The sequence below is a fragment of the Anguilla rostrata genome, chromosome 18, assembly GCF_018555375.3.
Source record: "Anguilla rostrata isolate EN2019 chromosome 18, ASM1855537v3, whole genome shotgun sequence".
In the NCBI taxonomy this organism is placed as follows: domain Eukaryota; kingdom Metazoa; phylum Chordata; class Actinopteri; order Anguilliformes; family Anguillidae; genus Anguilla; species Anguilla rostrata.
Genome location: NC_057950.1, coordinates 1,311,216 through 1,337,545, shown reverse-complemented (window position 1 = coordinate 1,337,545; position 26,330 = coordinate 1,311,216). Strand labels below are relative to the sequence as shown.

The window sequence follows — 26,330 nt, the reverse complement described above, 5'->3', positions numbered from 1 at the left end:
TGTGTTGAGTGAACTAGATCCTCTGTGAATAACATAAGGAATGCAGATTGAAACACAAGTGTGTATTTATTTAGCTTCTATACATTTCTCATGAAAAATACCAGTCATATATATATATATTTCTTTTTCATTTTCAGAAGATACACACGCTTGAGTCTTGTGCATTCTGAAGCTTTGGTTAAAACACAAGCATAAGGTCATTAAGAGGACTCAACTCACCATTTGTCTTTGACTAAACAATTGAAAGCAAGAATTTGTTTTGCATCACAAACAATTCGGCAATCACTAAAAGTAACCTGCCAAACGGAGTTTGTAAAGACGAAATGTAACACTGACATTTACTTGTCAAAGTTAAGGACAAATCCCAACTGAACACAGGCCATACAGATTCTTAAACTCCACAATCCCAAGTGTTTTTTTTTTTGTTTGTTTTGTTTTGTTTTTCTGTTCCACGTCATGGCAGTTATCTCGCGATGGCTTTCTTCAGGAAGATTTCCACCGGATGGCTGAGAAGATTGTGTGCACTGCGTACAGGAGCGTGGCCACGTAGGCCATTACCTGTCAGAAAGGGGAAACAAAGAGTGAGGTGAAAATATGATGGTATTCCATCGGCTAGGTGACCACACCTGCACTTCACCTGACCAAACACGGGAACAGTGGAGAGGGCCGGGCACGTTTGCAAGCGCTTCTTTACCGTACACAACTGTAGGTGTCATATTGGAATGTAGGCAGTGAAACAAGCCCTTCACAAGTCCTTTTCCCAGCTATTTGCCCATGTTAAATACACAGATAATTCTTGTTTTTCTCCAGGGGAAAGAGTAATCGATCTTATCCATTTGCTGCATGTTTCAGGTTTCAAAGGGGAAAAAAACCTACACAGCAATTGCTAAAGCAATGAAAATGAGACGGGTTATTTGTTGTCCTGTTTCGGCCCCCGACTGACAGATTCGTTGAAGTGATTAATTAGCTAAAGGGAAAACATGCCTCTTTTCTGAGACCTAAACTGTCAGTTTACAGGGAAACCCCCCCCCCCCCCCCACAAAAACCTGCTGACACTGCAGCCTTGCATGAAGCAGTTTACAATTCCCTGGCCTATGACCTTTTTTAAATTCTCATTTGTGTAATAAAAATGATGAGTAGTTAATAGGCACTGAAATCCATACCACCGCTGCGATGTTCTCCCGGTAGATCTTCAGTCCGGGCGGATTAACGGCGATTGCTTTCAGCTCGATGGTGATGAGTGCCTCCGGAACAGCAGCGCTCAGGTAGAGGGCCGCGGCGATGAAATGATAAGTCACATCCTGAAAGAGAGTGGCGGAGGACCTTGGAATAAACCTCCAATTCAGGGCAACACTAAGGCCGTTCTGGAACGCCAGCAGACCTGCACCATCTCCCACTGGACACACATCAGCCAGCGCACGGCCTCTCGGGACCAGGCCCCAGTCTACAGTTGTCTTGCCGATATGCGCAGTCTGAATAAAATGCTGACATCCATCATGTGTTGTGTGTTGCGCAACCATGGCGTTAAGTGTTATGGAACGATAATTACATTTCTTGCGCATTTCAAAATGTAAAAATGCACTGCTGCCTCCTGGAGATAAGACCCCGGACAGACTCCAACCTTACCGGTCCGTCCTACCAGTCAGTAGGTTTTGGAACAGCAGTAACAGGCAGACTGCACATAGGTTTTGGAACCTGGGTGCTGGATTACTGTCCTGTTTCGCAATGGAGTGAGCCGCATGTGTTTGTTTACGTGTCCTGATTGATCAGCCTGCTCGCTGAAGCTCGAGATTAAGGACATGTCCTCACCAGTGTTGGCCAATAGGAACCATTCTGGTTGATTCCACTGAGGAAACAGATGAACCAGATGGTGGTCATGACAAAGCAGAAGATGGACACGAACATCACCCAACCTTGAGGGTTGGGAATCAATACTTCTGTGGAGGCCACCAGCGTCCACACCAAACCGCCAGCCACCTAAAACACAGAATATGCCTGCTATAAACACAGATCACCGACTTAAAAAAGTCACAAGACTTAAATAACTTTGCCATAATTGTGACTTAAAACGTGCTATTACCAGCCATATCAACATAACTTAACTCAGCTGAATGTATGCATAGAATTTTACGAAGCAAATTGTTTTAACAAAATAACTGTCAAACACTGATTGAGGTATACATTACGTCAGTGTATTGACAGCATCCACAAGCTGTAATCTGTTGTCGTGACAGGTTTTCACAAATTTTATGGCATGTTTATGAGAGTGTAATGTAGGCTTTGTGTTGTGTTGTTCAAGTAAAGTGTTACAAAAAAATTTTACACAAAAAGAGGGAAATTGGCAGACATCAGAGTTAAGCACAAACAGTACCCTCCTGTTCAAATGCATGTACCTGTGGGGCTTTTTAATTCAGAATTTATGCAATACACAATACAGTCTGTATTTTCTAAGAAGATTTTTCTATTCATTTTGTTTTGCACTTTAAAAACATTTCATGGTTCACTTACTGAGGAACAGTGGTGTGGTGTCACCTGAAAACTATTTAAATCAGAATGACCAAATATGGACAAATATAGGAACAGCTGTTCCTGCAAAAGTTCATTTGCATAGCTGTTCCTGCAAAAGTTCATTTGCATATGCACTGGTCTCCCCCCGATGCAATGGAGGAAATGAGAATCATACCTGATGCGATCCATAATGTTTCAAAGCCATTTCAAATTCACATGATCAGATCTACCTGGCCTTCACCCGAATATTATTATAATACACAGCTTTGCAACAGCAACAAAAAAAAATTCAGTCACCAGTGTTTCAATTTACTCGAAATACTGATATCCTTTGTCACACTCTGAATATAATAAATGGGAAATAATACATTACATTACATTACAGGCATTTAGCAGATTGTCTTATCCAGAGCGACTTACACGACATTTTCAATTCAAAGAATTTTAATGAATATAATGAATAGATTTTTGTATGATAATGTTCAGCACAAACATATTTTATTTGATGATGATGCACCTGTTTGACAGGTTAACTATCCTCAAGCAGGAAGGTTAGTTGTTTGAACACATGAATAAAAAGAGTTTCCTCTGCTAACATTATATTAGGAAACTAATGTTAGCAGAGGAAACTCTTTTTAATGAATACTTAGCAACCTCAGCTAATCACAACACAATTTTAGAGATAGCTGTCAAACAAGAAAAAATTTAAAGAATACTTTCAGGGATTTCAAATAAAAGTTACATGCTTTAAAATTGTCATCTGTATTCACTTAATCTTTCAGTCAATTATTACTATCTGGATATCCATTCAATGTTCATCTTGCACGAAGAATTTCTTTAGTTATATCCATCCAACATGTTCTGTGTGCTTACCGTGTGTATACTAATGATCTTTTGTTGGTTGACTCATGTTTATTTTAAAAATTTTCCATGCACATGTTTCATCCTGTTTTATAAAATGTTTATATAAATATACATTTTTTTTGTACCATGAACATTAACATTAAAACTGAAACTGAAATTCACATTTTTGAATGTACATTTATTGGAGTGTATGTTATAACCGGTCAACAGACAAATGTATATGTTTCAGTGGCCAAACTCAAAACGTGCACTCATGGGAACATTTCCTTTCGTTTCTTTAACACAAATGCTCCAAGGGCCAAGCCCTATTTCATTTAGCCTTTTGTGCGCTAAGATTAAACAGATGTGTTAGCGCAGTTTCCCACCTCTTAAACAGAGCACGTAAAGTAATATTAAACTTTCTTTGCAGACAGTCCTGGAGTGACTTGTAAGAAGCGGAGAAGATCAGCGTTACTCCCAGGAATATATAAGTGCAGTTCCACCGCTGAGGCATGGAAGGCCCATTCATAATCAGTAAGCGTGCAGTTGGTGAAATAAACCAACAATTATCACTGTAAACAAACCTAAAGGCCACCACACATCTAATCTTTGCACAGTGAACCTCTCTTTACATATGGTAATGAGATACTGTACTCACAAACTCTTTACACATGGTAGTGAGACACTGTACTCACAAACTCTTTACACATGGTAGTGAGATACTGTACTCACAAACTCTTTACACATGGTAATGAGATACTGTACTCACAAACTCTTTACACATGGTAGTGAGATACTGTACTCACAAACTCTTTAGACATGGTAGTGAGATACTGTACTCACAAACTCTTGACACATGGTAGTGAGATACTGTACTCACAAACTCTTTACACATGGTAGTGAGATACTGTACTCACAAACTCTTTACACATGGTAGTGAGATACTGTACTCACAAACTCTTTACACATGGTAGTGAGATACTGTACTCACAAACTCTTTACACATGGTAATGAGACACTGTACTCACAAACTCAGGGATGAAGAGGAGATCGGGCATCTTGCAGAGTATCTTGCAGCCGCTGGGCAACACGCCGCTGGAGGTGGTGGAGGCCATGTCTGCGAAAGAAGCGAAGGTCTGCGTGTGTGCGCGCGCTCCCAAATGATGCCCCTGACCAGCGCACCTGCTTTTTGAGGATGTGCTCACGTTGGCCCCCGTGGAACACGCTCCTCCCCTGCGGTTTGCTCAAACTTTGCACTTTATAAAACTGTCACCATGGCGATTTGCGCGTAAATACCACATGCCTGCGAGGAGAAGGCGGCCGTTTGTTTAGCCGGGGAGTCGCCCTCAGATTGTTCATTGTTCATGCGAGGAAGGATCACAAAGCCTGTACACAGTGGTCTGACATAGCTGCGTGGAAAGCATCCAAAGTGAAAGGCTGTTGTGACTTCACCGAGGTTCACCCAGCCTGCAGATCCATTCAGTCGGCTTTGAGACACTGGATTCAAATGTATTTCGAACATCTAAGATACTGCTTGATGACAGTGTGCAAATATTTACTGGGAATCCAAACCCATCATTTCTAAATGCAGCAAATTCATCAAGAGTTATCCAGGAATTTGCTAAGCCACTGGTTACAGGCACAGTCCCCTTATGTTCAATGGACACAACTTAAGGATCTTACTTATGCTTGGCACTGGTCATCAAGTGAGTGGGTAATTACATCTCAGTAGAATAAAAAAGTCACATGCTTTTTGTCAGTTTTGTCAGTCATGATTGATGATTTGTTACTATGAAAGAGAACCCTGGCCTGCTGGGGCTCTAGAAAACACACACAAGAATGTATTGTTATACTTGTGAGGACTTCCCATTGACTATATTCATTTTGTAACCTCTAACCCTAACCCTAACTCTAATCCTAACCCCAACCACTACATGCCTAACCTTAACCCTAACAATTACTCTTGAACTTGTGGGGACCAGCAAAAGGTCCCCACCTTGCATAATGTTCCTCATCTTTCTATCCTTGTGGGGACATTTGGGTCTCACAAAGATAGCAATACATGTCCACACACACACACCCACGCACACACAGGCACACATACACACACACACAAAGAAAGAGATGTGTCAGATTAGTTGCAGTGCAATACTTAACCACATGCAGGTGCAGGAGATAATTCCCTATATAGCCCTACACCAACGGCCCCAATTCCCCTCTGCACTGCCACGCTCCACTTCAGCGAATACTCGGAAATGCAATTAAAACAAGTGCAATCAGACCCAGCTGGTTCATCGGGGGGGGGGGGTCATTGTCTTACACTAAAATTAGTATTGGACCCACTAAAATGAGTCCAATAACTGCCAAAATATGAAAATAACAATGGGGAACAGACTGAACAGAAATGAAGAGTGTAGCTAACCCTCAAAACCACAATTTTAGGCGCATTTCAATACACCTGACAAAGCCGAGACAGTTAGATCAAACCGCACAACCTAGTCCCTGGCTTGGCATAAGTTAGGTCAGAATAGTGTTCATTGGCTAGAAATAGCTGTACGAAATGAGTATTGTATCTTATTGAACGTGTGTTTTGTAGTTGTCCAATGACCATGACATGCACTTTTGTACGTCGCTTTGGATAAAAGCGTCTCCTAAATAAATGTAATGTAATGTAATGTAAAGTCCAGTTTGTCACACCCACTCCTGCTATTACATCCCAGTGCAGATACAGATCATTTTGATTGGCTGAACAGACCCAGATGCAGATGGCGTTGTCTCTACCCACCTCCGGTCAGCACATCTTTAAGCCCAGTACTATGACAGCTGATTCAGCAAGTCGTGGTCTTCAGTTAACACTATGAGCAGAACCAGGTCTCTCAGTGCTGGCCTGAAGCAAAAACCTTTACCCACATCTACCCCTTTTCAAATAAGAATGCACACCTCTGGTTCGCCTGCTGCAAAGGAGCTGCAGAACGGTCCTGCCTCCTGTGAACCGATGTGCTGGCAACATGCAGGACGCTGTCAGCCTAACAGCGAGACCTGACCGAGATCTGATTGGATGATGGGATACATCAAAGGGTCTACTTTCCACTAATTGCCCAAACGGCATCTAACATACCCTCTTATCAGAGATCTCGGTCCACATTCATGAAGTGTCTGTTGATATCAGGTCAGCTTTGCTTTTCATAGGACACGGATCCCCGGCCCCGTATCATACTCCCAGACACTTCACCAACACGGATCCTGGCGTCACATCCTCATCACTCTTCTGCAATAAAATTAGCATGTGGAAGTTCTACTACAAGGGCAGCTGAATTTAAAAGTTTAGCCACAGCTTTGAATGAATAACAGGACCTGTGATTTCTAGGGCAGAATTTTTGTGTCGCTGAATGGAATCATGGTGTGATCCAGGTCAAGAAGGAATCTTCCATTGTTGAGAGGGAATCAAAGCACTTCAGACAACGTTAGGTCTCAGGAGCGTATACTCACATATTCCCCTCTGTCCACATCCAGATCTGGTGGAACTGGTGATAAGATTCTTTAGTGAGTTGCATTTGAGATCTGTTAATATCCCAGTGCAAGCTGACAGCCGCTATTCGGGACGGAGGTGTGGCACAGTGGGTAAGGAACTGCGCTTGTAACCGAAAGGTCGCAGGTTCGATTCCCGGGTAAGGACACTGCCGTTGTACCCTTGAGCAAGGTACTTAACCTGCATTGCTTCAGTATATATCCAGCTGTATAAATGGATACAATGTAAAAGTGCTATGTAAAAAGTTGTGTAAGTCGCTCTGGATAAGAGCGTCTGCTAAATGCCTGTAATGTAATGTAATGTATTCCAATCAAAGAACCTAATTCGGGGAAATGAAAGTAATGGCAGATTTCCTCCACAAAAAATTCTTTGTGAAATGACTCAAACAGCTTACCCTTCTGACCCCTCAGGGAACTGTAATAAAAGTAATAAAATGCCAGATGTTAGACACATATAAAAGTTACACACAGTATAAAAGATGATTACACACAGTATAAAAGACGATTACACACAATATAAAAATCCGTTCTTGGTGGAAAACAATGAAAGAGAAAGGCAATGCTCAGAACTGTAAATAGTCATAAGAGAACCTTTGACTGCGATCTTCATATCGAGCAAAACTTATAACTTACTTAAAACGTAACTATATCAGGCTGTGAATTGTATAGTATTAAATTTATCTTTCTGCAATTCTCTTCCATCGCTGGTAATCAAAACTGAGTTGTGCAGGTAATTTAAGGGAATATTTTCCAAAAATAAATCTGCTGTAAGTACTGTGGTGGGGCTTTGGCTTTTGACTTTCTTTTGTTTTTGTTTTGTTTTGTTTTTCTATGATGATGTAGCGACTGTTGCATTTAACATATTAGCTGTGTCTCAAGGGCACATAACATGTCGAAGTACATAGCCAAGCACAGTCATGAGAACACAAAGCACAGGTACACCTTTTCACAGCTACTCCCTTTAGAATACACACATTAGACACCAGTTGCCACTACAGGTGGTGAATAATGGTGGTTTGTCAGACCAGCACCAAATTTGAAAACACATTGAAAGGATGAACCCTGTAATGCAAATTAGTTCTGCTTTTAAAAACTCTGATAATGTCCCTCCACATTCCATATCTGCTTGTGGATCTTCACTGAAAACCCATCCCCATTCACAAAATGCTAGCTGTCCTGGGACAAAGAAAAAAATCTGCAGTGAAATATGGTGGCAGATCTTAGTTTAAGCCACAACAGGCTAAACCTAGGACAATTTTAAACCGTGTCTGTGAAAGTCACCGTGGGTTAGTCCAGTTTAACAATGGATTTCAGGCAAGGACTAGGCTTAAGCCCTGTCTGTGAAACTTAATGTGGAATGACAAGGGTCCTTTGTTGCTCAGTTCTTTTGTGGTGTATACCCCAGCATCCTGCTTTTTCACAGCCCTGTGATCCTTACCGGCTTCGATCAGCTAGCACCCCCCAGTCTTTTTCAAACTGAACACATGCACATGTTGCCCCTCCCATGATCTGTTCCTGCCTTAAATTTTTAACTCCCACATGCAGACGATTACATTTACCTGTATAAAATTCCAAATGGTTAGTCTTCTTGGATTAGCAGATTCCAAACTGCTAGCCAACAAGTTTGTCCATTCATCCATCCAATATTAACTCACTTGTTCCAGGTCAGCCTTGTGGGGGGTCTGGAGCCTATCCCAGGATGCATTGGGCGACAGACAAGAACACACCATCCAGAAGTTGTCAATCCATCGCAGGGCACACACACCATTGACTCCAACAAGTTTGTATCATCTGAAAATTTAGCTCATGTGCTTCCAATGTCCATAGCAAGATACTTTTTTAGATAAGGAAAGTAAAATCTGAGGCACCAACACTGGTCCTTGTGGGACTCCTATCCCTGGTGTGACATCACAGAACATATCAACATACTTTAAAGTAGCATGAGCTATAATATATTCAAATGCTGTGTAAATACAATATAGCACTTACACTGCAACCTTCTAATGTCACACTTGTAAGATGAATATCTGATATATATTGTCATAGAATTGTCAGCAAGATGCATGACAGACTGACGTGCTGCAGAACCAAATATTATCGAGTATGGTTGTGTCGGGTTTCGCACAACATTTCTTTATCGAGACATGAAACTAACACAGAGATAATATAAGTATGGGAATACAGGTGATGAGATCTGTGGTGATGTTCATGTCATTCAAATGTCTTAATTTCAGACATCGAGACTTTTTAAAATTCTCTTTAAAGATGGTTATCTCAGAATGACGTCAAGCTTAATCTTTGAATTCTTCATGAAACCTGCCAGTGCAGGTCAAGAGGCACGTTTCTTAAACTGCCTGCAACCCATTTTATCAGATTTTAGTAGATTTCTATGAATTATTTTCATACAAAAATGCGGCCCATACCAAAATGTGTCTTGCCAAACTGAGTCGAAGAGTGAAAGTCCTATTCCGCCATTTCACCAATTTGTTTTTGTATGGTGGGAAAGTGCCTATTTTAATTGATTAATTTTATTACTTTTGGTAGAAAAGTGTGCTCCTGGCACCTTCAATGTTTGTCTATGAGGAGAGCTTAAGTGTGATGCAGCTGCTATCAGCCAATCAACAGCCAATCGAGCTGTTGAATGGAGACATATAGTCACAGTCTCTGAGTCACAGTCACTGTATTATAAGACGTCTTAGAGCAGAAACAATGGCAAACCATTGTCTGTGAGATGGAGAAGAACTGCCCAACCGCGTCATCCCGACAGCAGCGGATGAAATAAGGGGCCATTTTGGAGAAATGTTAGCAGGCACTCTGCCCGCATGCAACAGCAGCAAAAGCGCTGAACCCTTCTGTTCAGGGTGGCAAGTCAGCGCAGGTACTTCTCTGCCTCAAACACTCCCATAAATACAATAGCCTTGATGAGTTACAGAGGTCTTTTCAATATATTTATTTATTTATTTATTTCTTACTTTTTTTCCATTATTTATGTAGCATAGCATGCAGGATATTCACTGCCGCCTATTATAATGTATGAATAGATAAATGCGAGTATATCCAATCAGCCTAACCGTGCCAATGGTTCCCAGGTTGTCAGTGTGTGTCACATGGTGTATGGCTTATCCATTTCAGCGTTGGATGTTGGGTCGGACCTCTTCATTTATTTTTTGACATATTCAGCACACTGAGGAAAGCTTCGGGTGAAACCTTTGTGCACGTCGTGGATGCAACAAAGAGATACAGAATCTGTCCCGTATGTGTTGAAAACAGTGAAATGGTGAAAATACTAAATTGATAATAAATACGGTCTATGGGGCCTAAACAACAACAAACATATACAGTCTGTGTATAATTGGGTAACTGGAATCACAGATCTATTTTAAACAATGAAATATGAGTTAACTGTACTTTTCTGACCAACAATTTTGATATGTGCCTTCTTATTGAAATATGAACTACTTGTACGTGGTGTTCAAACACGGCATTCACACAAAGAATGTGGAAAATCCAGTCAGCCAACCCCCCCCTTCCCCACCCGCCCCGCACAGACACACCCACTCACACGCACAATGCTCTGACGTTTGTGTCGGACTGGGGAGGGGAAGCGTTTTGGCCTTTCAGGAATTCTTGGGAGGGGGCAGAGCTCCGGGTTTGCCGAGGGGTTAATTAGAAACCGCGCAGGTGCCCGGCGGTCTGGGGAGGGGCTGATCTTATCCACCGCCGCACACGTTTCTGTCACAGTCTGAATAATTAGCCCGGCTCAATAACCTCACCAGACCGCAAAAACATGCTAAACAGTATTTGTAGCACAAGTAATGTAAAGAACAAATTGGCCTGCATAAAGAAATAAGACAATTAATTACAAATAGAGATCAAATGCATATACATCAGTAAAAAAAAATTTTAAAAATTAAAACAAAATCAACAGTTTCATAAAAGCTGTGCGTGTTCTTCACTTTGAAAAAATCATTTGTTCAACTCAAGAAAAAAGATATCCTTAATTTGTGCTTTTCCACACTGGCAGATGAGAAATAATCTTTATTTAACAAACATGGAGAAATAAATAAATGAGAATAAACATTAATAAAGTTTAAGGTAAATGGCCACATAAAGTGCATGTGGTATGTCTGGGAGGGTTCGGGCTGTTGTATACACAACAGTCGCATTGATCTTTGGGTCAAGGTTCAGTCACAGTGCTGCAGGTACTAAAAATGATCAATACTCCTCATGTCATTGGTCCCTGTAGGGAACTGTGGTATTTTATTTATTTGTTTTGAAAATTTCATTTAACAGGGACCACGTGTAATAAAACTTGACATCCGATGCACCACACAGAGATATACAGGACAGCTCATTTTTATCCCCAGTCCCTGGGCAGGTGTACAAAAGGACATTAACACCTACATTATAAGCAACAAGATATTTACTAGATATGGTAGGCTGTATATCTCCTTGGGGAACTAAAGAAAAGTCATTTCTGAAAACTGATCTCAGTTGCACACCTCAGATTGGACTGTAGAGTTTACTTTAAAAATCGAAACTGGGAGAACAAGGGAGCAGGTGTTCACACAGAGCTTTTATAGGGCTGTGTCTTCTCACACAAGCATTCATATGCCCATTGGCAAGACTTTTATTGGTTACAATTTTCATAATGATAAGATTGTGATTACACACTGAATCTTGTGGCTAAAACCACTGTAACGTTTTTTTATTGCCTGGTTTAACACCTGTATAGATTTTATGGCAGTTGTGGCCATGTGGAGTGGAAAGGTCATGTGTAACACGCCGGTTATATGAAGACAAAACTTATTGTAGGTTTGCAGCCCACTGCTGTTTTTCATCAGAATGATTAAATCTATAGCAAGCGACAAATGAAGACTCACCTCTTCAGGCTGCACCTCTCCCCGTCCCTCCCTAGCTCCCTGTAATCTCTAAATTGACTGTAAGCTTAGGGTTGTAACTAGGTAGCTGTTTCTTAGTTGACTTAGTTAATGCACTCGTGTCTTAACTACTGCTTGTATTTTTTGCATAGACTGCATTGTTGCTGTTCTTGTTTGTGTTAGTGTTAATCATATTAACCTACAGGGTCCAAGTTAAACTATGCAGTTGTTCCCTGCACTTGGAACGGTACTTCTCTCTAGGGTTTTCGACATGCTTGTTCCTGGTTATGGTTATACACTTTGTTGTACATCGCTCTGGATAAGAGCGTCTGTCAAATGCCTGTAATGTAATGTAATAGCAATCTACTGACCCACAAATGCTGGTCTGCTATTGAACAGGAATAATCGCTGTTGTCTGGTTAATGGCGACTGGTTTCATCTGAAAGTTCATGAGAAATGGCCGTTTAAGTTCCATTGATCCTGCTCATTTCTTAAGAGGTTGGGTTTTTTAAATTTTACTAAGTGCTCTGTTGTGTACCCCACAATGGCTCTGACCTTGGGGTCAAGGTACGGTTACTGTACTATTTGGCACGAAGAACGAAACAATACTTCAAACGTGACTGGCTCCCCACAGGAATCTATACATGTTCTTCTCCTGATAACACAGGACTGCATGCCAATCAGCATTCTGATGCAATAGTATCTTTACATTTTTTGTGTGTGTGTGATTCCATTCTGTGTTTATGAATGAAAAGACTGCAGTCATACTCCCTCAAACAGAGCTTTTCTTTGATTTTTATTTATTTTATGCAAGGAAAACACAGGCAGGGCCATTCAGTGATGTACAAGGCTTGGCCCTGGACCGCACCCCCCCCCCCCCCAAGCTATGCGGTCAAGAGTGCCCCCCCAGGACCCGACAGGGCTTTGCACAAAGGCTGCATGCTCTTGACAGTGCTGCAATATTTAAAAAATATATATATAATTTTTTTTTTAAATACATCTTCAGAAATGCACTCATTTTAAGACTGTTGACAATAAGAGCAGTCCTTACAGTTCCGGCAGCGTTTGAACACTCTTTCCCGAAAACAACAGAGAGAGACCGGGACTACGGGCGGGACACGGCCGTTTGCCGAAATCACTGTGGCGCTGAAGGTTCGGTCCGCTGGCTTCATGTGGAAGGGTGTGACCCAAACTCTCGGTTCTATTCCTGTCCATTTGCTGGTGTGAAAGCAAAGCCTCTGCACCGAAACGGAGGTTTGATTCTGCAGCTTTGTACTTGACCCTTATGAACTGATTGAGCTCTCGGTGAGAACTGCCGAACGCTGAGGGCTCCCGTTTAGCGTGGCCATTCACCACTGAATCAAAGCCGTCCTTCAGCATCGGTGTTCTTAGAGGCTGTGGTGAGAAGACTGTACATACAGCACACTACACTGCAACAAAAGTCTGTCTGAACAAGTGCTTCAGTCTTGTCAGGAGAATTAAAATCTTCTTTCTTTCTCTCAAGTAGAAAATAACAGATTTTCTGCTTGACCAGTCAAATTGTCTTGCCCCACTGGCAAATCTTGAATTGAGTCAGACTGCCTCCCCTTTTGGCAATCTTTTTTTTTTTTTCTTTTTTCAGTATTAAGAGGAAATAAGCCTTTTTAAAGTCTTAGTATAAGACTAAATTCCTTGTTAAGATAATTACTCATTTTTTTTCTTTTTTCAGTATTAAGAGGAAATAAGCCTTTTTAAAGTCTTAGTATAAGACTAAATTCCTTGTTAAGATAATTACTCATTTTTCCGGTTGCTGCAGAGTGTGTGCGATGTCATCGGCGGGTCAGTTGGTGGGCGGGGCTGCCCTGGTGGGGCTCAGGAAGTCGTAGGCGAGCTGGGCGATGTCGAAGGCCTCCTGGGCGTGGTCGGCGGAGAGGAGGGTGGCGAGCGCGCCCTGCGGGGGGCGGGCGAAAACCACGCTGGCACGCTGCGTCTCCTGCTCCTCGTCGGCCCACCGGGCAGGGGGCAGGCCGGCTGAGTGCAGCAGGGGGAAGACTGTCTCCAGGTACACCTCCACAAACAGGCCCTTCAGCAGCTGTGTGTCCCGCTGCGGAGCACACGGGAGCTAGCATAAGCGCTAGTGTAGGGTAATGGGTAAGGAGCTAGCGTCAGCGCTAGTGTAGGGTAATGGGTAAGGAGCTAGCGTCAGCACTAGTGTAGGGTAATGGGTATAGAGCTAGCATAAGTGCTAGTGTAGGGTAATGGGTATAGAGCTAGCAAAAGCGCTAGTGTAGGGTAATGGGTATAGAGCTAGCGTCAGCGCTAGTGTAGGGTAATGGGTAAGGAGCTAGCGTCAGCGCTAGTGTAGTGTAACGGATAAGGAGCGGGATCAGGTCAGCGCTAGAGTGGGGTAATGGGTAAGGAGCTAGCGTCAGCGCTAGTGTAGGGTAATGGGTAAGGAGCTAGCGTCAGCGCTAGTGTAGGGTAATGGGTAAGGAGCTAGCGTCAGCGCTAGTGTAGGGTAATGGGTAAGGAGCTAGCGTCAGCGCTAGTGTAGGGTAATGGGTAAGAAGCTGGTGTGCTACAGGGCCGGGGAACCCATTTAGAAGAAAATGGGGTAGGGTGCCGTCTTGCTCGTGTGAAGTGTGGCTTATTTTTCCATTTTTATTTCATAAATGCCTTAAATCAGAAACTGCTCATTTCCCACGTTGGTGAGCAAAGCAACAGCCAGCATTGTCACAGGCATTACACTCATGAGACAGTATCGTGGTACAGAGCTGCAGAAGTATCTGCTGTTTTTTCATTCTTTCCATTGTTGGGCCACAGAGACCATATCCTCTCCCTAAGCCTCAGCTGGCAGGTGACTAAAAGGACCACAAACAGACCCGGGTCCTGTTTCAGGACGCAGGATTAATTCCTGAGCTGGCCGGACTGCTCAGAGCGAAACTCAAAAGCCTCCCAGAATAGACTGAAATAAAAAGAGCTGTTCCGGGTTTTGCTCAGTAACTCAGTAACCCTGCTGGGTGATGCCGGCCCCAGGAGCCTGAGATCCCTGGGATAGGCTGTAGGCGAGGGCAGGCGTGTTTGCAGGTTTCTACCAATTACTGTGGCTCAATTAGCCAAGCTTCTGAAATACAGAAACTGGCACAGATTAGTCACCCCGACCAGTACGTTATAAACAGTATGGAATGACACCACAGTACTGCAAGCAGGGATCGAAACCCTGGAGGACCACATTTCTTTGGATGTTCAGTAAAAAAAAAAAACATATTTATGATGAAGTGAACAGGAAGGGTATGTGTTACGGCTTTAGTGAAAGTGCACTGTGACTGATCTGCCCTGAAACGGTTCTGTACCTTCTGAGATCTCTTCAGCCCACTCTCTCTCTCCGCCCACGCGCTCTGGAACAAAAGCAATTGGCCGCAGTCAGACAGTAAAATAGTGACATCACAACACACAACTCAGCCTTCACAAACATTTCAGGATTTATGTCAGTGAGAGTCCTCAGGTTACTTTTACCAGGGTTCCGATTCTTAATTTTTTCCAAGGAAATTCTCAGAAATATGCAGGGGTGGGGGGTTGTGTTTTCATCAGTTCTAACGGCATCTAAAGAAATTTTAAGAGCATTTAAAGTGGGTATTTGAGCCAGTCTGCAAATGAAAGAGTCCATCCCCGGCTCAATCCCACCTTTAAAAGATTTAAGATTGAATGCTGGAGGTGGTTCCCCTTTACGTGCGGATCTGTGGGAGCGCCCAGCAGCAATGCTGGCCTGCCCACACAAAGGTGTACAGGCTGAACGCACCTGTGGTCTACCTGCGTGCGTGTGTCAGAGTTCTCCCTTTGTTTAGCACCTGCCAGCCTGAAAGACCCAGCGTCAGACATGGCCACAATCACAGAGTATCGATGGGCTGCACAATGCTTTCACCCAACACACATCCAGGAGGATGGGCGGGGGGGAGATCCTACAGGCGGGGGGGAAATCCTACAGGAGGGGGTGAAATCCTACAGGCGGGGGGGAAATCCTACAGGAGGGGGTATATCCTACTGGAGGGGGGGGGGGGGGGGGGAGCAAGCGTTCTGCATTCTCCCACACTGTCAGGGGATGCTGCAGCCAGGGCAAAGGGCTTGTGACTACAGCTACACCTTCAAAAATGGGAATAGAGGAATGACTACAAGAAATGCAAAAGCAGATATATATCAGAGCAAGGGAGAAAAAGCATTTCTCTGAGCTATATCAGCAGCTTCTCAAACCCGTTTTCCTGGAAGTCAACAGACACTCTGTCCCAGTTCTGCCCTCGAGCCGAAAGCAGATCCTCCAGACTCACCCTCAGGGCGTCCAGAAGATCGGTCTGATGGAGAACCTGGGGGAACGTGGCCAGCACCGGGCTGCAGATTAGATCTGCGGAACGGAGAAGCACGGAACACACAACGTGCGTCAGCCAACCCAAAATGTCACCTGGCTGCTGATCCTATCTCAGGTGTGTACTGCACTGCAGCGCTGCAGCCTGGAGGAGTCCCGTCCAGCACTCCTGTGATGTCACAGCAGGGTTTGGGTATGGGACAGGACAAGGCGAGCAGCGCTGTCTCCTCTTCCAGTTGTGCGGAGCGATAGGCACTGATCTCCGCATACCACACATGCTCTGCTATTGAGTGTAGTGCGCCTTAGACGACAGGACCAGCCAGTGGTTACCCTCTCCAGTGTTACCTGCATTACCTGTGTGATTACCTGCATTACCTGTGCAGTCACCTGAGTGATTACCTGCATTACCTGTGTGATTACTGCATTACCTGTGCAGTTACCTGTGTGATTACCTGCATTACCTGTGCAGTCACCTGTGTGATTACTGCATTACCTGTGCAGTTACCTGTGTGATTACTGCATTACCTGTGCAGTTACCTGTGTGATTACTGCATTACCTGTGCAGTTACCTGTGTGATTACCTGCATTACCTGTGCAGTTACCTGTGTGATTACTGCATTACCTGTGCAGTTACCTGTGTGATTACTGCATTACCTGTGCGGTTACCCACATCACCTGCAGCAGTCCTTACCTGCGTTCTGCATGGTGAGCCTGTCTCTCAGCAGCGCGTCTGCCAGCACCTGTCTGTACAGCGCCAGCAGCTGGACACTGCACCTGCTGCCCACCAGAGTGTCCGGCAGGAGGCTGCGAAGAGAACAGACCGACCGTCACCACTAACAAACTAACTCAGCTTCGGCACAGAGAACAGCCTGACCGTACCGCTAACTAACTCAGCGACTGTTCAGAGAACAGCCTGACCGTACCGCTAACACACTCAGCTTCTGCACAGAGAACAGCCTGACTGTACCGCTAACACACTCAGCTTCTGCGCAGAGAACAGCCGGACTGTACCGCTAACACACTCAGCGTCTGCGCAGAGAACAGCCTGACCGTACCGCTAACACACTCAGCTTCTGCACAGAGAACAGCCTGGCTGTACCGCTAACACACTCAGCTTCTGCGCAGAGAACAGCCTGGCTGTACCGCTAACACACTCAGCTTCTGCGCAGAGAACAGCCTGGCTGTACCGCTAACACACCCAGCTTCTGCGCAGAGAACAGCCTGGCTGTACCGCTAACACGCTCAGCTTTCTGCGCAGAGAACAGCCTGGCTGTACCGCTAACACACTCAGCTTCTGCGCAGAGAACAGCCTGGCTGTACCGCTAACACACCCAGCTTCTGCGCAGAGAACAGCCTGGCTGTACCGCTAACACACTCAGCTTCTGCGCAGAGAACAGCCTGGCTGTACCGCTAACACACCCAGCTTCTGCACAGAGAACAGCCTGGCTGTACCGCTAACACACCCAGCTTCTGCGCAGAGAACAGCCTGGCTGTACCGCTAACACACCCAGCTTCTGCACAGAGAACAGCCTGGATGTACCGCTAACACACTCAGCTTCTGCGCAGAGAACAGCCTGGCCGTACCGCTAACACACTCAGCTTCTGCGCAGAAAACAGCCTGGCTGTACCGCTAACACACTCAGCGTCTGCGCAGAGAACAGCCTGACCGTACCGCTAACAAACTAACTCAGCTTCGGCACAGAGAACAGCCTGACCGTACCGCTAACACACTCAGTGTCTGTTCAGACATGTCGTTAAAAACTAAACCTGCGGCTGGTCAAACATCTTACACTTAACCCTCCAGACAGAGATATTTCCATCTGAAATGCCATTAATCAGTTATACAAATGATACGAAGTAAAGCAAAGGGAAAATGAACACTTTAAGGCTGAGAGCTCATGTGAGACTGGACCGAACTGGCGTACTTCAGATTGGCCCTGGTCTTAGCGTTGGGGGACTTCAGCTTGACGATGAGTTTGGGCAGTTTCCTGGAGACCATCATCTGCTGCAGCACGCTGCCCGTGGCTGAAACAGACACATAAAGACACGCCGGTTTACCCCCTGAGCGCTCAGTCCAGCGCTGACTGAACACTACTGACGAGGAGGAGGGGCTTCATCATACCCAGTACAGGCAGAGCTTCAATATGCAATCAGTGTCTCACTGACATCGACCAATCATTGTTTGGCTGTCAAGGGCAAAAGCCAATTGAATCGTTCCTGAGTCATGTGATTGACAGCCCATTGTTGCCCCAGCCATGACGGGTTTCCTGCCCTCCCACACAGCCGGTGAATACCTATACCTCACCTCTTCTGGTTATAGAGGGGTCCACATCCACGCCCTGCTCGTACGGGGTGCCTCCGTGCACCGGCAGTTCATAGGTCCTGAGAAAGCAGGAGTGTTACAGCCCTGAGCCACAGAGAGACATCTCCAAAACAAACATTTCCTCTCCTGCACTCTCTGAATCCTCCAATAACTGCGTAACGCTGGTTACCATGTATTTACATCACGGGATGCGCCGGTCTGGATTCAACCGCCATTTTAGACTCAAAACTTTCGCGGGACAGGCGTACTCACCTGCGCGGGACGGGCACGCCGCTGGCGTCACACAGCCTCAGGAACGCCCAGCCACAGCTCAGGTCCCCCCGCTCACCTGTGGACTGGGGCGAGAGAGGGGATAGGTGAGACCGTCATCAGCACTAGCATTCATACATACAGCATTCAGCACTGTACACATGGTGTTTAGGGCTGCATGCACGGTGTTCAGTGCTGTACACATGGTGTTCAGTGCTGTACATACATCGTTCTTTTTGAAACTTTTCTTAATGACTGCTAATGACAGATAACAGCAGCTGTATCAGCACAAACAGACAGGTGATGCGTATGGAGTACTCTCTTCATGCAGTGCCATGTTTTCCACAGCCTGCTCATCACCATCCTAACCCAGCGGTGAGAAGCGGGGACAGGACAGAACGTGACTGAAGCCAGGCAGCGCGGTTACATTTCGGATGTAGGTGACCCCCAGTTCAAACAGGATTCCCAGGTCAGGTGACTGCGAGTCGCTCCGGACAAAGCAGTCTCCATCCATCAGGCTGGGAAGGATGCCAACCATCTGGGAATTTACAGCACAGAGGAGCGAGCGAGTCAGTGCCCATCTCACAGAGAGAGATGCTGCTCACTCACAGATAACATTTCACGTGTGACACAGTGTCCTGGCACACTTAAATGGTATAAACACATATACTGTACCCTTGGAGAAAACGTCCAGGTCTTGGGGTTTTTCGAATTGTAACAGGCTCTGACGGTGTGAATGTTACTCAGAACCTGGGGAAACAGAATGCAACCTAACCAATCAGGAGGCACACAGGAAGCGGACAGCAGCTGGGGATCAGTGTTTAGATTTCAGGAAGTGGGGGGGAGGGGGGGGGGGCTGATGCTGCTGGGATGGGGAGGGGGAGAGGCCCACCTTGGCTCCGTCGAACACGCACAGCCGCACGTGTCTGCTGAGGACCTGCACCCCCACCCCCGGCGTGGGGATCATCCTGCAGCTCCACAGCGTGAGCGTCAGAGACGTCCGGGACGGGCGGGGCCGCACCTGGGGCCACACAGAGCACAGCTGCTACCACACCTGCCCTGAAACTCGCATTTTCAATACTGCGTAAAATGCGACTGGAATGTTCTTAGCTGAACATTCTAATGCTGATGTAATCACTACTGGTAACTGGTACTGGAGTTCTAGAACACTTAATCTTCAAAGGGTTACATTTTCTCTATCATCACCTCACAATGTTCCACTATGCTACAGTCAAAGAAAACCATTTTCAATAAATTACACTTTCATTAAATGCATATATGATATATCAGTTCTCCTCTTGGCAGAAGTAAACTGGAAATGGCAATATTTTTATTTCATGTGACACTTCAGACCAGTGCTTTTGACCGTGACCCCCTTTACGCACGGGTCATGACATGCGACAAAAGCCATTTCCTCCCCCTCCCCCCAATTTGAGTTGAGCTTCTCGGGGTCTCTCAGATCTAAAAAAGGGAACTTTCGCTTGTCCTTCACTTCCACATTCACGGATGGCTGCACACTCAGGGAACAGGGGAAAGGAAGTCCTGAGGCCCTTACTTCCTGTGGCCGTTTACCTGGAGCATTCAAGTGCTCATCACAGAAGGGGGCGGGGCTTAAGAACATGAGCACTGAGGATAGACTCCGCTCAACATTCCGCCTCCTTTACAATATCGAGGGCTTTCCCAAGAACCAATCAGAAAACTACTGATTTCATCGGTCATATGAGCAGATTTTCTTTTGTAGAAAAACTCTCCTCTGGTTAACTGAAATTCCAAGAACTGGAATAAAAAGAGAAATATGAAATGTGTGCGTACGTTTCCAGTGTCTGGGTCCCAGAAAAGGTCTTTGAAAGCCAGCTGGGACTGACTGAGCTCTGGCTGGAGGTAGTAGCTGCCTCTGTAGGTGTTCCCTGCACAGCAGAGAATACAAGCGCAGGTTAGCGGGGGGGGGCGGATGGGGGGGGAGGTGAGGGGGGTTAAGCAGGTGTTCAAAAATACCAGCGTGCTGTTTCGCCATAAATTTTAAAAAATATTTTCTTCGTTGGTATTCGTTTTCATCCTGACGTAAGAAACAGGAAAATTAACCGACAGACCTATAGTAAGTCAGGAATGACAGGAATTCACAAATAAGGAATCAGAAGCAGGATCTCTGGAAGGCCTGCTCCCTGCATGTGGCCTGAGGCCTAACTCTCTCCGGGCGCGGTCCACTGACAGAGGAGGACGTCTGAGCGCTTGTGCAGGAGACGCAGGAGAAGCAGGAGACGCAGGAGATGCTGGAGATGCTGGAGATGCAGAGTTCTGATGACTCGGCGAACAGGATCATGACGCAGGCGTTCTTGTCGTGTGTGCGATCAGCGCCCTGCTCCCGTTGAGGTCACGCAGCGCACGGAAACACACATTCCTGCGTGCGGAAACACACGTTCCTGCGTGCGGAAACACACATTCCTGCGTGCGTCACGCAGGAGCGTGCGGGACGTCCCGTTGGGTCCCCCGCGGGCACAGCCGAACCGCCTGTCCGGAGCGCAGCAGCGCTGGAGCCAGACCTGTTTGGGTCTTGGGTCGGCTTTCAGGGGTTCAGGTTCCAGCATAACCCCCGGGGAGCTTGTGACATTTTACAGCCCTGCTACTGTATTTCATTTCCATGGAAAAGCAGAGCACGCGCCACTCTGCGGTGCTATACTGGATGTGTTACGGCTCCTCAGCGGTACGCTATGTCCGCACGGGTCAGACTGAGCGGAGGAGACCTGCCTTCACTGAGCAGGCTGGAGAGGGTGGACGGCCGGAACCCAGCGGGGATGGCCCCCATGGCAGCCAGAACATCCGTAGCGTTCATCTGCCAATCAGAACCCAGCCCCGGTCAGCCAATTACACATGCCTCCAATCAGAGCAATCCATTCATCAGCACAAACATGCGCTGGGGTAAGAGGTTAACTCTGATTGACAGCATCTCGCAGCAATCTATCATTCCATGGATTTTCATTGCTTTCTTTCGTAGTTGATAGAAAAACAACGCTCTTAAATCACTGTAACGTGACCTCGGGAAGACAACTATGTAAAATATTACGTTAGATTACACTATAATCACTTGGTAATCACTCTTTATCCAGAGCAACTTACAATACTGGAGAACATCATTAGTCTCAGGAAAACTAAAGTGTGGTATCTCCAAGAAAGCATAAAAGATCAATTTATAAGCAAAGTATATCTGACTGGAAGTCCTATTTTACAGAGGTGTCCATAAATAACCAAATAAATAATAACAATAACTATAACAAAAATAGTAATACCTCTAAAACTTCTTTTCTCACAACATCCCAGGCAGATTTTTGGCTGCTGCAAAAGAGTAAAACACATTTTACAGTTTGAACAACTTTTACAACATTAGCATTCATGCCCTACCTGGTAACTGTTTGTGGATTTCTTCCCTTTCAAGACATGGGGGAAAATATCACCCTCTCTCTCACCCAAGTGTTCATGTTTTAAAAATTGCTTGGTGTGTGATGCCACCTGCTGGCAGGATAAGAAACAGCACCTCTGCTTGGTTTTTGAGACTTCATCCACCTCCTCCTCACTCTCTTCCTCAGTCTCTGAATCCTCTGCATCACCTTCCTCTTCCTCATCCTGGTGCGCCTGAAAAATTAACACAGTCACTCTAACCTGAAATATAACTTGTTAAAGCCACATATACGTGAAGAGAGATTTTCAGAGAACAAATCAGTACATTGCTCGTAACAGCTTGACCTTGACTTCAACAGCTGAACCATTAGCAATGCTAACATGACTGACAGACGAATGATCTAACATTTTGAACATGTACAATTTTCCTCCAGTCTCACTACGTGAAATTTACTTTGAAGAAAGCTAGAATAATTATTAGAGAACTGAGGTTATTTTATGAGCATCACAAACTGCCAGCAGCACAGCAAGTGTACCCCACTTTGCACCCCACAAAGTGAGAATAAGCAGCAGTCAGAGGACAGATACGATAGGAAGGCTTAGCTAGCGAGCCCGCTAATGTTCATTTTCCCCAAATGTCGGGTAATCTAACGCCCAGGTTCTTGGTTGCTAGGCATGTTCAGAATTCACATTTGCACATAGGATGAAATTATTTAAAAGGCTCGACTACTGTACATGTGAATTATAGAAAAAATGAATGACAAATTTTCAGCCAAACAGAGAGATACAAGCAACTCGACTAGAGTACACTGCAATAAGCATACGGCATATTATGTAAGCAGCAGCAGACCTGGGAGAGCTTATGTTCATTATTTAGCCTGAGCCACAGTTGCAAGTCATCTCGACAGATGGTGAAAGTCTACATGTTTCACTTGCCGATTAGCTGAATCCAAACAGACACCAAAACAGGTAAACTGCCAGAAAAGAAGTGCAGCTGACAAACAGAGAGGTTTGTACCTTTAGGTATGTTTTGGGCACTAAACCTTTGTTTCCACTGGAGTCTTGGGCAAGCCACCAGCCATCAGGGTTTTTACTGAGAATGCTCAGCAGCTCCCCCTTCTGTTCAATCAAAAAACAATCAACTTATCAATCAACACAACCATAAATCAAATTCAAGCATCGTTTCGAATGGCATCTTCTTCATGGTACTGTCAGAGAAAGGAAATAAAATGGGTCACTTGCTCTGAGGTGGAGGGTGGAGGCCTCTTAACCGGCCCAGGTAATCTGACCAGGTAAGGACAGTTTCCAAAAACACGGCTTGCTCATGCTGTACCTGCACCGTGAGGTCACCCTCCTGTTCGCCTGCGAAGGCGCTGATGGCAATGAAAGTCTCTGCTTGATTTTCTAAATCTTCTTCCTCATCATCATCTTCTTCGTCCTCATCTTCCTCTTCTTCACTTTCCTCTTCCTCACTCTCAGCTCCTGCATCATCGTCTTCCTCGGTCTGAGAAGAACTTGGCACGTCTGCATTTCGGCTGTCGGGCAAAGAGAACTGGAGGGGTTAATCTGTGACCGGGCGGCTCGTACCCACAGCTCAATCAAAAATAAGCAGTTTGGGACGGTTGTGCAAACTGAGCAGTGGAACACAGAGCTATGATCACAGCGAGGTGAAGATCTCGTGCAGAACGAATCGCTTGTATCGTAGGCTTGCCTTGGACCGGGCTTCTGGGCGGGAGAGACAGCCAGAGCCAAAGCCTGCAGCTGCTCCTGCATCATCTTCAGTCTATTTTCTTCATCCAGTTTTCTCTGCTCATAATTCCCCACCGGCGCAGGTTCGTCAGCCTTTAAAAAAATAATAAACTAAACATGTTGGAAACACTGAAAACAGCCCTGCTGCACCTTTCACTTTTTGTTGTACAAAATGACCACTTCCATAATTACAGAAATTGGTGTGCGTTCCAATGCAATTATCAAAAGTTTTTGTAGAAGACCAAAGATTTACTTTGGTTAGCTTCTTCAGAGTCATCATAGTTTCATCAACTGATCTTTGTAAATGTGTGCATCTGTTGAGAGAAAAGAGTTATATTAGAAAAAGCAAGCAACTAAAATTCAGAAAGGAACAATGAAATACAACATTATTATCAAGTGAATAATTCTGTCATGCCATCAGTATGCCAAGACCGAGAAGTTGTGTAAGGCCCTCTGGATAAGAGCATCTGTTAAATGCCTGTAATGTAATTTTGACTTTCTTTTATGTGTCTTGGCAATGAAACACTTTATGACAAATTACAGTGGCATTCTAAAAAAAATATGGGAACAAACACATTTACCAAGCCTTTAACTAGTATAGCTTCAGTGGTTAAAAGCTAAAAGTAAAAGGAGTGTGAACAAAGAAAAACGGTCGTTTATGTACCTCTCTGATGCCTCTGTCATTGCTTTGCTCTCTGCAGATCCTTTGAACTGGCGAACTTCTAGCATCAAACTATCAACCTGCCACAGGACAGACACATTATATATTAGCTAGTCTAAGGTAGTTTTTAAAAAAGAAATGTATGTACGCTAAGGTAATAGACGGATATTTCAGCGTATCGTTATATCGGCATGTAAAATATCGTACTGCTACGTGATATAACTAGATAATGCGAAACATAATTCACAAAAGTAAATACAGCCTGAGAACTATTTCGCTTATTACACCATGGTATGCAAAGCATGGAAACGAACCACCAAGCTAACTAGCTAGCTAGCTAACGTTAGCTTTGGAAACCTAGTTAGCTGCGAATATGGCTAGCTAGCTAGTAGCTGGAAGAATACATTCAACTCGTCTCAAAATCACTAACCTGTTTTTTAATATCATCCGTGTTCCTTTGCACTGTTTGCAAAGGCCCTTTTCTCTTTGGTGCCATGTTTTAGAACAATACAAAAAAGTTCAAATATAACGAGCTAGCTTAATGAAGGGTTTGGCCCTGTCCAGCTCGCTAGCAAGCGAAGTTATCCATGTTCTCAATAGTTGGTAGCTAGCTGAATCATTGTAGCTAGCTGCTTTCATTTATAAGCGACAACGGCCAGGCAAATCCAGCTATTTGCCAGCTGGGTTGCAAGCAAGGGGATTATAGATGGCTACAATTTGTCAATCGATTACATATATAATGTAACGAGAAGTCGTTGATGTATCACTGCACCAGGGAGAGAACTCCGGACGCTTTTCCTTCTGGAGACGCTACGTTCGGTCGCTAAGATACAGCTGTCGGGGGTCGAGCCAGCGTGAGATCCGTACATAACCTGGATTTACCAATCAGGCTATCCTTTTGCTTTGTGTATCGATGAAAAAGCGACACAGGGAAATCTCGTCTTTCATGTGCGCATGTTTTCAAGACGTGTGGAAACATTAAATGATTCAGTAGCATTCCAAGTATTGGCAGACTACACATTACATCTCAAACAGTTGTATTCAAAAAACATTTTATAGCTCGTATAGCAAAGCACAGACGATTGTATGTGCGTCCCCAAAACCTAGACTCGAATAGTTAAAAACCAGCCAGGTTACACTAGCACTTTCTGTTCTTATGCATGTCATTCTTTGAAAACTGGTTGGCCTCAGACATTGTACATATACCCACGTGGAATTGTGGATGATACACTGAACTGAGGACAATGCACTTACAGTATTCAGTACAACTGCCGTATTTACATTTATATCAGGGGTGGGCAGTTCCGGTCCTGGAGAGCCAGTGTGTATGCAGGCTTTTGTTTCCACCAGTTACCCGGGCTAAAAGAGCTATTCAGCTGTATACAGCAATACTGGTTCACATAGATTCGATTACAGTAAAAAAAAAAAAAAAAAAAAAAGTTTAATCTGAGGACACAAGAGTCTTTAAAAACCTCTGATTTATACAATACTTTTGAAATCTTATCTAGAGTGACTTACCAAATGTATATAAAAGTTACACAGAATAGTAAGGAAACTATGTCACGGTTCCAACCAATAACATGCCATTATACACACCTACAAGTTACGTGCCATAGTAAAGGGCTTTGCAGAAGTACAAGAGAGAGTACAAGTATGAGAGAGAGTAGTGAAGAATGGGTTGAGCGACTGGATTAACAAATGTAGGCAAAGAATTAATGATACTGCACCATACGAAAAGAAATATGTACATTTCTGCCATTCATTACGACCATTAAATTGAGTTGATATATGTCGTACAGTACAGTATCTGCAGAGTGTCCCACGGTCAAAATAATGACACAAGACAGTTTTTTAACGGCA

At 44.7% G+C, this 26,330-nt stretch overlaps 2 protein-coding genes across 2 annotated transcripts; both read right to left on the bottom strand.

The window, feature by feature from the left end:
* Positions 1-123: 123 nt before the first annotated feature.
* On the bottom strand, positions 124-4,583 carry LOC135244941 (myelin and lymphocyte protein-like). Its single transcript, XM_064317635.1, has 4 exons — positions 4,380-4,583; positions 1,810-1,977; positions 1,164-1,301; positions 124-558 (listed from the first exon to the last, which is right to left on the bottom strand). The coding sequence occupies exons 1-4, from the start codon at positions 4,464-4,466 to the stop codon at positions 484-486; spliced, it is 468 nt and encodes a 155-aa protein (XP_064173705.1). The 5' UTR covers positions 4,467-4,583; the 3' UTR covers positions 124-483.
* A 7,951-nt stretch (positions 4,584-12,534) lies between these two features.
* Positions 12,535-26,201, bottom strand: nphp1 (nephronophthisis 1). Its single transcript, XM_064318133.1, has 20 exons — positions 24,901-26,201; positions 24,474-24,550; positions 24,063-24,123; positions 23,772-23,902; positions 23,394-23,595; positions 23,078-23,179; positions 22,197-22,294; positions 21,952-21,997; positions 21,413-21,497; positions 20,480-20,574; positions 19,560-19,688; positions 19,343-19,417; positions 19,095-19,205; positions 18,671-18,753; positions 18,401-18,477; positions 18,021-18,120; positions 16,787-16,899; positions 16,061-16,134; positions 15,092-15,136; positions 12,535-13,842 (listed from the first exon to the last, which is right to left on the bottom strand). The coding sequence occupies exons 1-20, from the start codon at positions 24,964-24,966 to the stop codon at positions 13,579-13,581; spliced, it is 2,034 nt and encodes a 677-aa protein (XP_064174203.1). The 5' UTR covers positions 24,967-26,201; the 3' UTR covers positions 12,535-13,578.
* Between the last annotated feature and the right edge of the window lie 129 nt (positions 26,202-26,330).